Source organism: Toxorhynchites rutilus, chromosome 3 (genome assembly GCF_029784135.1).
Source record: "Toxorhynchites rutilus septentrionalis strain SRP chromosome 3, ASM2978413v1, whole genome shotgun sequence".
Lineage (NCBI taxonomy): Eukaryota > Metazoa > Arthropoda > Insecta > Diptera > Culicidae > Toxorhynchites > Toxorhynchites rutilus.
This window is the reverse complement of record NC_073746.1, coordinates 168,942,479-168,954,999: the sequence shown is the minus strand read 5'-3', so window position 1 is coordinate 168,954,999 and position 12,521 is coordinate 168,942,479. Positions and strand designations below refer to the sequence as shown.

At 38.7% G+C, this 12,521-nt stretch overlaps 1 protein-coding gene across 6 annotated transcripts in view; it reads left to right on the top strand.

Moving 5' to 3' along the window:
* Positions 1 to 12,521, top strand: part of LOC129779322 (arginine kinase-like) — an 80,365-nt gene that overhangs the window by 54,419 nt on the left and 13,425 nt on the right. For all 6 annotated transcript variants that reach the window (XM_055786736.1, XM_055786732.1, XM_055786729.1 and 3 more), the window contains 4 exons: positions 6,750 to 7,952; positions 8,448 to 8,708; positions 8,946 to 9,092; positions 9,272 to 9,425. In XM_055786736.1, coding sequence (XP_055642711.1) covers positions 6,750 to 7,952; positions 8,448 to 8,708; positions 8,946 to 9,092; positions 9,272 to 9,425 — 1,765 coding nt within the window. The remainder of the gene's footprint in view (positions 1 to 6,749; positions 7,953 to 8,447; positions 8,709 to 8,945; positions 9,093 to 9,271; positions 9,426 to 12,521) is intronic.

Below are 12,521 nucleotides of genomic sequence, written 5' to 3'. Positions count from 1 at the left end.
GATACTGACATCCATCTTCCGTATGCAATTCCGGATCCTCGTGGTCAGCTGCTTGGTGTATGTGGCCCACCAATTGTTCTTGTATACCAGGGCACTGAGGGAGCCGAAAGAATCCTCGATCGGACGGCACTGGGCCAATTTGGCGGGTTCCGTTCCTTGGGTACGAACGGTATCTGTTTTTCCTCGAGGTACGCCAACCTCTTCTTGGGGTAATGGGAAAACGCCTTGTCTGGCCAGAAGACGTACTTTCCATCAGAATGATGCTTCTCTAAGAACAGAACCAGAATCTTCTCCAGACACTCCTCCTGGTACACCTTCTGGTTGATGGCAAGTCCACTTCGTCATCCACCGGCGCTATCTGCTCGTCCGTGAACTCTGGGGACCTAGTCTTCATCCGACAAACGATGCCCTCCTCCTTAAAGGTTCTGTGCATATAGGAATAGGAACAGCGAAATTTTCGTCCGGCGTTACGCAAACTCGTACCGTCCTTGTTGTCGAACAGCTTTTTCAGAGATTCCTTCTTCTTTTTAGTCATGATCTTCGCCGGACGGCCACTACCGGTCTTCCGCTCGATGTTCCGGGATGCCAAGATCCGGTAAACAGTGTTCACCGGCACATTTTCGTCCCGAAAGTGGTCTACTGTAAACTTTTTTCCATGACTTTCACACGTTTCGAAGAACCGTACAACGCGCTCGCGGAGTGCATGTTGTTTCGACGCCATCTTTGATCGAACTGAAAGCACCAGAGCACCCCAGAGAGCAATTCTCTCAGTGAGAAAAAAATTACTCTCTTTACTTTATTTACAGCAAGATATTGAAATCATTCTAATTTTAATTGAACACCCGTTATTATTATTTATTAATCCGTCTTACTCATAACCTTAATGGATATAACTTAACCTTATGATGTGGGGGATGTCTGGAGCAAAAATTCTGTCAAAACACTGTCGAAGACATATCAAAGTCAAACGAATGTGATACTTCGATGAAAGCTCTCATTACAGTGGACATCGGCTTAAAGTAACCAAAAAGCGAGCGGTGAAATGGAATAGCCAGTATTTGGTCCAGAAATCTTCGTTGTCGGGCGGGGGCGTTCAGTGACATTTTTGCAAGAAGGCTAAAACACTCAGCTTCTCCTTTCAAAATCTATCCAACACATAATAGAGCTGAGACATTGTTGATGTAGAGTGCGGGTAGTTGTGGTCCGATGTTCCTACCTTGTGAGATGCCAGAATAGTTTTTGAACCATGCTGAACTATATGAACCGAACCTCTCATCTGCTTTTCCTGCCGCAAAGGTAAGATTTAAGCTTTTGAATGAAAAAATAGATGACTTTAGATGATACTCTCGAACAACTAAGAGCCAGCACTTAGACGATTCCCCTGTAATTGTGCACGTTATGTTTGCCGCCTTTCTTATTCACAGGGAACATTAAAGATTCCTTCCAGAGCGTAACAGATTTCTTGTGTTGTTGTTGGAGATTAAATATGCGACACAGTGGCGTAGCTGGAACTTTAATGCACTTTTTGAATACGATAACTGGGGTTCCATCGGCTCCAGGAGCTCTGGATGCTTTCAATTTCTTTGCTGCATTATGTAACGTTTTTTCGGCCATGATCGGCAGACTCAAGTCACCCATGCTACCAGGAACAGTGGATGCAGCTAACTCAGCTTGGTCCATTGTTGCGCTAGCAGTACTGAAAACGCTTGCAAAATGCTTTGCGTGCGTTCGCATTCATCCGAAGCATAAGTTGCAACTTCATTGAAAAGAAATACCATAGCAGGTACACCATCATAACTTTTGCGATAAGAGTTGAAAAAGTTCCAGGAGCGGTTAGCATTTCTATGGAGACTTCTTTGCGTTTTGACGACGTATTTCTTACATAGATAACTATGGATGGGTTATAGCAATAATATAACCGCAAGGTTGACGTAGGACTGCTGTTGACTTAGTAATGATTTGTGTTTCTCCAATCAGCAATAATCGCACCTCGGATGTTATTTAGTGAATGAATGAAATAATTTACAAATTCAATTAAACCAATCCCAATTTAGGTCAATTCATGCATTATGGTAGTAGTTATCGCAGCAAATAGTTATCAATAGTTTGCCTAATCATCAAACGGTATGCGTAGAAGACATGAAGAGATATCTTCAAATTCAGGCCTGAATAATCGAGTGAAAGCGTTGCATTTGTATCGAAATTTGTAGACCGTGTTAGCAAAATGAATCCGGAGTGTAAAAATTCACGGGGGTAAGTAGTCCAAAGAAACATTCAATGCAACGAAGTCAATGCGATTGAAATCCAGTTGGGGAATGACTCCGTATTCAAACAATGACTCGCTACCGCTAAAGACGAGTGTTATTTCAAACGGTGGATGAAAACGATCGATTTTCACTATTGCTCAACAGCTTCATAAAGCGGTCCATAGACGTTCAATGTTATTGCGCAATAATATTGAATATTGTGTAATAATTTTAAATTGCCCCTAGACGATCAATTATATTGTACAAACCAAAATTTGGGGCCATAATATTGAACGTCTATGAGCCGCTTTAACAACACATGGATCAGCATTGGAAAACACGAGATCAAGAATATAATTCCAGGAATCCAAAATTGCGCAAAATTGTTTCAGATTCTTCAAGGTCATGTTATCTAGCAAGCAGCCAGTTGCCGTTCCTACGCTGTTAGGGCCAGCAGTAATAAAGTTTGATTCTTCCGGTTTCCACAGGAGATTAGCTCGATTGACGCGGGTACAATCAAGAGCATTGGTAATAGCATCGACCAAACGCCTCGTTTTTTGAGGTGATTAAAGAAACGACTCTTTTTTGACATATCGTAAGAAGCGAGCTATTCAACCAGACTACATTACAGGATACATTCACCGAAACAAGTGAAGGTCATAAAAAAGCAATGTGTGATTTTTTCAATAGCCAAAATATTTTTTAAACAAACCAATAGTTTTGATTCTATGAGGCTGGGGTGGGAGAAATAACTGTCGTAGTGCTGAAATTTTTGATTAAATAAAACAATTTCCGAATTCAACTGAATTCAACATTTACTCGGCCTCCTTACAATTACAACTTTTTACAGTTTGAACAAATTCCATGTTGAGTCAATTCATGCTTTGTTATAAAGCCTGTCCACGTTAAATTTTGGACAATTTTCTTTCAGTGTAGTTTATGAAATATTTCACTAATCAATGAAATATTTCACTTACATGACAGCTGAAACCCTCCTCTTTATTTCGATGTCCAACATGTTTACATTGTTCTTCAGTTGGTAAAATGGTTTCAGTTGGTAATTGCGCGAACGGCAGCAAAATCCAGCACTGTCGATACGCGATTTCACCAAAAAACTAAAACTGCCGAAGAGTACCGTGTTTAGTGTGTGCGAATCGTTTGACCAGCGCTTAACTGTGGATCGGAAGGTTGGAAGCGGAACAAATCGAAAAGTCTGATCCCGACAGATGAACCGAAAGGTGGTTGTCATTATTGAGAAACATCCCAACTTTTCAGTTAGAAAATATGGCTCGGAAGGTTGGAAAATCAAAATCATATGTACAAAAAGTGAAGCAGAGGCGTGCAAAGTGAAAAAGGTGCCCAATCGTGATGATAAGCATAATTTCACTGCAAAAAGCCGTGCTAAGGTGCTCTACACCCAGTTTTTGCAAAAATGTTCATGCACCATAATGGATGATGAAACTTCAAACAGTTTCTGGGTCTCGCTTTTTATACTGCAATGCGAAGGAATGCCATGGCCGAGTGTTTCCGGACCAAAAGCAGTCTAAATTCCCCAAAAAGTACTTGGTTTGGCAGGCCATATGCAGTTGTGCCCGAAAATCCAAATCTATCGTCTCTACCGGCACTATCAACAAGGATGTCTACGAGAAGGAATGTCTCCAAAAACGGTTGCTACCATTCATAAGAAGCCACGACTCTCCAGCGTTGTTTTGGCCAGATTTGGCTTCTTGTCACAATGCAAAATCCATCCTGGAATGGTATAATGCACATGAGGTCAAATATGTGCCAAAAACAGTAAATCCACCGAACTATCCAGAATCTCGCCCAGTGGAAAAGTACTGGGCTTTGATTGAGCGAAAACTATTCGATACTAAGAAGAAAGCGAATGGCATTAATGATTTCAAGAGGTGATGGAAAAGCGCCACCGCCAGCATATCTGAGGAAACTGTACGGAACCTAATGGCAGATGTTCCCAAGAAAGTTGATGAATTTTACGTAACGTAATTAACATCGAAGTAAGCTTTCCTTGTTTTAGATATACGTCTATTTCACTGAAATAAACCATCGGTTCTGTTGTATTACGTGAATTTTTGTTCTACTGGCATCATCTTGGTGTCCGAAATTTAACGTGGACAGACTTTAAGTTACGTTCTTCGTTACAAGTAAATTTAATGAATGAGTCAGACCGTATATTACCCCTTTACGTATGGCATGATTCCTTGGCCATTTCATTAATTTATAGTGGACTTCCAAAGTATGTGAACGGGGGAATTGTCAAACGATCATTGTATTTTAGGTTTCCCTATAAAGTTATTGCATTTCTCGAGTGTACATACCAATTTGCTTGATTTGATGAACTTCAGGAACACAGTTTCGATTTTGACATGCACGTTGCACAATATTGTTGAATCAATCGACGTTATCGCAGCAAATTGTTATTAACATTTTATCTAATCATCAAACTGTATACGTAGAAGTTCAGTAAGTTGAAGATATGAAGGTATATCTTCCAAAGCCGTCTTAAATAACTGAGCGTTGTTTTCGTACCCGCTTTTGTAGTCCGTGTTAGGAGTAAAAAAACTGGAGTGCAAAAATGCATGCGGGTACAAAAGTACCCCCGGCTTGCATGAATCGATAACTTCAAGTTTTTGTACTATAGAGGCTTTGAACTTAAAAGTTCATTCGCCTATAGTATCTGTAATGTCGATTTTCCGAGGCCCCTTGGTTTAGAAGTCCTTGTTGGGGAAACCGTATTCCGCCGTTACTCTGATTGCTCCTTATTATAAGCATTCGAAATCTTTGGTTTTTTCCTACATGTTCAGTGTTTGCAGTTTCATTTTATCCCCGGTATATTCGTGTTAGACGTAGTCCTACCTCTAAAAGAAAAAAATTATAGCAGGTTGTGTCCAAGACACGACCGCATTGTTGACGTAGAACTACGCTGTAGCTTAATTCAAGTCGCTTGTTTATAATTGCGAATATTATTTTAAAATGCTACGAAATTTTAGAAATAACCATTCTACCAGTTTGGTCGCCCTGAAATATTTTTTTCTTGTGGTACCATTTGGCGATTATTCTTTGATGATTCATTCTTGTCCTCGCAGAACAATACATGCTCGAGATAAGCGCAGTTATCATCCTTAGTGGAGAAAGTTTTGCTACTGGCAAGCGAATCCGAAACTAAAACATGTGAGACTTTAAACTTCTTCAGTTCATCCGTCTCTAATCTTCAAAAAGGCCCTTGGAAAACTTTACTTTTTCCTCGTATTACTCCTCCACCCCTAATGCCTTGAGAAAGGCATTTGATCCCTCATCGTCCAGCTCGCCCAGCAACTAATGATCCCCGATAATCGTTCGATTAATCGATTAATCGAATACTTCCTACAGAAATCGATTATTAATCGAACGAATACTGCACAACCAATAATCGAAGCGAACGAATAATTTACGTGGATTAATCGATCCAAACGCAGAGAGAAAAAACGTACGTCCGCTGCAGTTTTATCCTGAAAATCACGCTCCCTTATGTTCATAAACGAAGCTCAATACCGTCAACGCGAATTGAGCTTCGTTTACGACTTTAGGAGAGCGTAAAGGATAATAATTGATTTTCAGGCGGAATGAACATTTTTTTGATTCCATATGGCCTTCTAGCAAACGAGAAATATTAGTCTAACTAATTATTTCTCTCAGTGTTGGGATTAATCGATTAATCGATTATTTGGGTCGATTAATCGTATCGAATAACAAACTGCTGAAAACTCTTCGATTAGCTGATGAACGATTAATTTCAAAAATCGGGGATCACTACCAGCAACGATGTTGTTCAGTCGGTGTCCACACGAAGAATGAAAGTTTGCCTCAGCGAGATCCACTGTTTATACTCTAGGCAAATATTCCCCTTCGTTTTTCTTTTTCTTTGTTCATGGAGACTCTAACTCTAACGATTTAACCTTCGTTGCTCGTCCATAAGTTGCCCTTTATTGACGGCTCTGTTCGGGAAAACACACAAATGGACAGAACAAATGTATGGGGAAATGGAAACGCTCATAGTTTTCTTGAATTTTAACCATTTACACACCATAGGATTGTAATGTATAGCATATCAAACAAATCTTAGGGAATTTCCGATCCGTTCGCGGCAAAAATAGTTATTAACGTTAACTTTATTTCATAAAAACGTGACCTCTTTTCTGATATGGCACCCTTAATGAAAGACGTAGTTCTACGTCAAAAATAAAATATTATTAAAAGGCGATCACGTATAGATTCAAGGAAGCGTGAGAAAGTGGGCATTATTGTTTTATTTTTTCATCATGATTTCGCATTTGCACCCACCACAATAACAACAACAGCAAACACTTTCCTATGAAAGTGAAATTCCTTGTTTAATATACCTTGTAGAATCTATCATAAGTGTGCGTTGTTTTTCTAACAATTACCAAATGTATAAAAAAACCAAAATCATTGGGAACAATTGTGTCCAATCTGTTTCTATTGCAGACCGAATCAGAAGCTGCGGAAGATGGGATCCCGAGCTCAGAAGCAGTAGCAACAAATGGCCATTCAGAGAATAATCCAGCAGTTGTTGATGAAAACGGGAGTCCCAATGATAGCAGCAAGGAAAACGCTAGTGCGGTTACTAATTCTGATGGGACCGAAAAGAACAACACATCAACAGATATCAATGAGGTAAACAACGATTTGGCGACAGCTATCCGAGATGAAAATGAGAAGATTGAACAAAATGAAAATGCGCTGTCTAGCGTTCATAATGATGGTGAAAAGAATGAAGGACGAATACAATCAAATGAACGTGAAGATACAGGAAACAAGGATGATATAGAACAAGTTGAAGAAATTAATAATGCTGAAGAAGTTGCAGAAAATGGAGAACTGACCAACGATAGCTTGGAGATCAATCATTCGAAGCCTAATGATGATAATGATGATGACGATGGTGAAGAGATCGATCAGGACAGTCTGAACAAATCAGACGATAACCTAGAAAATGGCAGTTCTGGTAACACAGAACAGATCAATGAGATTAGTAATAAACTTGCGGACAAGCAGTCCGCCAAATCCCGACAATCTTCGTCCAGACCACCGACGACAACTCGTACTTCATCAAATCAATCTGTGATTATTGATCAAAATGGTAATTCGTCAAAAGTATCTTCTGCTAAAAGTAGACAATTGTCGGCGAAAGTTGAGGAAACAAACAATCATTCTGAAAGTCAACCACCTGCTTCTGTACCTCAAGATTATATCAACGACGACAAATCAGCTGAACAATCAGATACTTTTACAAATTCAGCCACATCTAGAAAATCCGTGAAGAGCTCTGCGAATTCTGTATCACAGAGAAGCAACAAAACTTATTCGGCAACGTCTAATTATGATGATAGAAACAACAATTTTGATGATAGTTATGAATTGGAAAAAGCGAATCAATCAATCAGCTCAAGACCATCAACTGCAGTCAATGAGAAACCGCCATCCGCTTCTACGCGGCCTCAATCAACCGCTACTATTGGTAACGCATCTGCCACTTCGGCCACAGAACGGGGACGATCTACCCAATCTCTTGTGTCACGAAAAAGCCCGCCTGGGAATGATGATGGTGATGGAGATGACAAGAGCGATTCAAACGACGATTCTAATCAAGCCGACGTTGAAATTGTTCATTACGAAAATAGCGATGAGGTATAAAGTCTATAATCTTTGGCTTCAGTTCTTCAGACAACAATGAGAAATGAAATGTTATCTTTATTCTGGAGCGAATTTTATTACATACCAATCTATTTATAGCATATCCTATCAGCAATTGATGTTGTCCATTGTTGTTGTTTTCTAGACTAGTCTAGACTCCCTAGAAGCATTATCTTTTGAAAGCATTGGTACCTACTTAGCATTAACCAACCTACTCTTTGTGTATATGATCGTAAACACTAACATTCCTAGAAACCGTGAAAAGTAAAAAGAAACTTAAATAGAATGAAACATTAAGCATTCGTGTTTGTATCTGTGTTTGTTCAATGTTCAAATATAAAATGAAGCATTTTTGTCTGTCTTATCAATTGCAAACATCTCTTAGCCGCCACCAAGCCATTACTAAGAATTTCGGTCTAATTATTCGATTTTTCTTTTTCTTTTATTTGCCCCATTTGCTTTAAATATCGACTAATCGTTATCATTTAGGCTGGACCCGATGACAACGATAAGTCAGATAAACCACCTGACGAGACCGGTGATACCGAAGAAAAAATGTCATCCATTGGGGTCACAAATACTGAAACAGTCCTTCCTGCAAACGCCGAAATGCCCGCCAATGGAAAAATGGAAAAGAGCGACGCGGAATTTCCCAGTCCTGCGTTGGAAATAAGGGGAACCGTTGAGGGCGAACCGGATGGAGATCAACTTCGCAGTGCTCAAATATCTGACAATCTAGAGTCGTCAAATGTAATATTTAACTCTTTACAGTGTTCGATTTTTTCAGTTCTTGGTGTTCAATGCTTATTTTCAATTATAGTAAACCTACCTTTGTATTTTGCACTTGATTCCGGAATGATTACTAATACTGATTGTTTTAAGAATATTTTCACACCTTTTATATTCTCCTTACACCATGGCACATCTTACTGCTTTTCCCATATTTGTATTCAATATACCTGACCGATTACCCCGTTCATCGTATAGGACCGACCAGTGCAGGAAATAATAGACAGTGGAGACATGGAGCAGCTGGCGGTAATTGTGCTGAATGGTGGAGGGAAAAAGTTGCTGGGTCGAAGCTCGCAACTCCCGGAAATCCAAGCGTTTTTAGACAATGTGCCTTCCTACATGGTGAGTTGTCATCGTATTGTATGAGGGCCACTCTTTTTATATAATAAGCCTGTCTCTTCCCATAGAAATGTTTATTGGGATAAATTCCTTCCAAAATCATAATCCAAACAATAGAAAATATACCAAAACAAATACCAGCTTCCCCCATATTCATACTAATATGTTGCCATATTTTTCAGAATAAAATCCGTCGTGTCCACATCGCTGCTCGAGAGGGCAGCCTGCGTGACTTACAGTCTGCTTTAGATCGTCGGAAGTTTGCGACCGCTAAGGATGAGGTTTCCCCACATGGTGCAACACCTCTGCACGTGGCTACAATATTTGGACACTCAGGTACGTACTAAGCGATGCTTGCTTGCTCTAAGAGCATTGTCAAATTCAATAATAAAACCGTATACTGTTAAGGCCTATTTATACGTTGCTAGTAACTGACTTGACAGTGAGCAGCAACCGATCCGGTGAACTCGCTTGGCAATTGGGTGACTCGCCTTTTCCGTTCACACAGTGTGAGCTGCTGGCGAGAAACTGTATACTACAGCATGAGTTTACCAGGGATACCAGGCGATTTTTCAAATGTTCATCAAATAGCCAGAAACAGCAATCAGGTCAGATAATTGAACCGAAATTGACTTCTCTATTGGCAGTTTTCGTCATAGGCTTTCAGTTGAAGTTATCATTTCACAATTTTATCGCGAAATACACGCTGACCGTGTATGAAAATATTTTGTGCTGAATTTCTTCGAACTGTAGGTAGGGGAAAAGGGGGGAATTTGGACCACCTAAGCAAATCGCCTAATATTTCCAAACCAATACGGTCTAAATAAAAAGTGTCACATTGTATACTGAGCTACACTTGTTTTCTCTCAATCAATAATGTTTAATCATTATATCAAGCTTCAAACTACCAAATATGTCATGAAATAAAAGAGATGATTTTCGGACATTAAAATTTGATGCGGGGTGATTTGGTCCAGTGTTTGTTTCATCGAAAAAACATACTTATGTTTATGTAAAGAACTTTGGGATAATGTTACAATCAGTAACAGTATTTTGGGATCGATACCAGGTGTCTTGGCCAGATTCCAGACCAGAAAAACTGGATTGACACCATCTCGAATTCTGCATGAATCTTTTCACTGTTGCATTTCAAACGCTTTTGATGCTTGGTCAAAGAAAATCTGATCATGATGGCCTGCGTTGCTATTTCAAGCTCCTCCTTCTTCCAACGCTGTCTGTCCATCCTCGTTTTGTAATTCCGTGACATCTGGAATCAATTAGACCAAAGAAAAGCCTCAATCCTGTAGGACCAATTCACCCCACAGAAACGTGTCCATGTCACTCCACACAACATGCAAAAATTAAAATGCAATTTATTTCATTTATTGTTATCAAACTTACAGTTTCGCTGCATCAAATTGTTCCTTTTTTGTAGGCGAACAGAACTTTACTGCACAATACACGAAAAGTTTGTTTAATCAGCGGGAAAAACCTTAAAACCACGATCGAAAAACTCACATTTTTTGACAATCAAAGTGCTTGTTGTGTTCATGCTACCGTTTCCTTCCACCTGTTGAATTTTACCAAAGTTTTTTTACGTTAGTTACATACGGTTCAGTGATAAAAGAAAATGGCATTTTAAAAATCCAAGTTGAGCCGAACTTTTTGAGATAAAGGGGTGGTCCAAATCACCACATATGACCAAATCACCCCGTGTTACCCTACTACCCGAAAAACGTAGAATGAAAAAAGGATAAGAGTAAAATTAGAAATTACATTGATGCGCCTTTCTTCTGGAATATCGTTCAGATTACTGTCGATATTTTTCAGAATCTCGAAAGCATCCATAGCTAAGATAATTCCGAAAGTATGTGATGAATTTTATTAATTTCGCCTCGACAGCAGCTTCGTGTACCAATTTGTGAAATGAAAATGACAGTAGATTTACAGGTGGAATAAGTACGCGTCAAAAATTAAAATAATGAATGAAAATGGACTTTTTCAAATCGAATATGTGTTCTGTTTCTTGAAACAATACTTTTATTGCAATTGGTGAGTGAAATTTGAATGAACATTTTGTCGGATAATGATTTTTCATTATAGATTTTCTAGAAAACTATCTAAAACAGAAAGCGTGCCACACTAGCGTGCAAAACAACATAACAACAATTTCATTTGGAAACTATGAGGGTTTTATTTGTTTTTCCAGTAATTCGCAAGCCTGTTCATAGCTTCGCATATTTTTTTATATCTTCAAAATGGAGACATTTCTTTACATTTGGCATCCCTGATTCGAACGCTAAATGATGTTTTTGACTGCAGTAACTGTCTAGGCCGACTCGTATGCTTACTCGCACCGTATAAACTAGGCTTTAGATACACTCTTCACCGAATTTCTGAGGTAGGGTAAATGATCTTGGTTTGTCCGATTTAGCGTGTTTTACTTAACTAGTAAATGCAAATCGAACAACATTAGTGAATTGGACAACTCATGATCAGAATTGAGGACATCGAAATGCGTTAAATAAATGGTTTAGCTATGTAAATCTGATACAAATGGTGTGCAACCATGATGTTTACAATATTTGTAAGTGTTATAATCCAGAAACGGCGTGAATACGTGCCAAATAATCATCTGGTGATTGATTAAAAGTGAGCTCAAATGAGGGGCGCATTGACACCAATGGAAGGTGTATTTTATAATCCTTTGAAACATGTGAATCTGTAGAAATATACTATAAAATTGCTGTAAATCATGAAAAATGCAATTTTATTTATTTGTTCAAAAACATTCGAATACCTGAGTTGACAAAGGTGTGCTTAATTAGAGCATTCAAAAAAGTGGACAAACCATATGAATACTCATATAAAACTTTTATCCTAAAACTTACCGTTCTCGAGATGTAACCAATTTTATGTTACGATAATCATATTCGTAAAATATTAGAAAATGCTTCCCGTTTCAGAAACGTACAGTAGGCTAAGTGGGGGCAATTTGGACCGCCTAAGCAAATCGCCAAATATTTCCAAACCAATACGGCCTAAACAAAAAAAAGTCACATTGTACACTGAGCTACACTTGTTTTCTCTCAATTAATAATGTTTAATCATTATATCAAGCTTCAAACTATCAAATATATATTAAAATAAAAGAGATGATTTTTGGACATTAAAATTTGATGTATGGTGATTTGGGGTGATTGTGATTTGATTTTATGTGGGGTGATTGTGATTTGTCTGTGGGGTGATTTGGTCATAGTTTTGAATTATATGTATAATGTGTATGTTTCATCGAAAAAAATAACTTATGTTTACGTAAAGTAATTCAAGGTAATGTTTCAATCAGTAATAGAGTTCTGAGATCGATATCAGGTGATCACATGAAATTTAGAAATGCGTAAAACGTCGAGATGGTGTCATCTCGAAAAATAT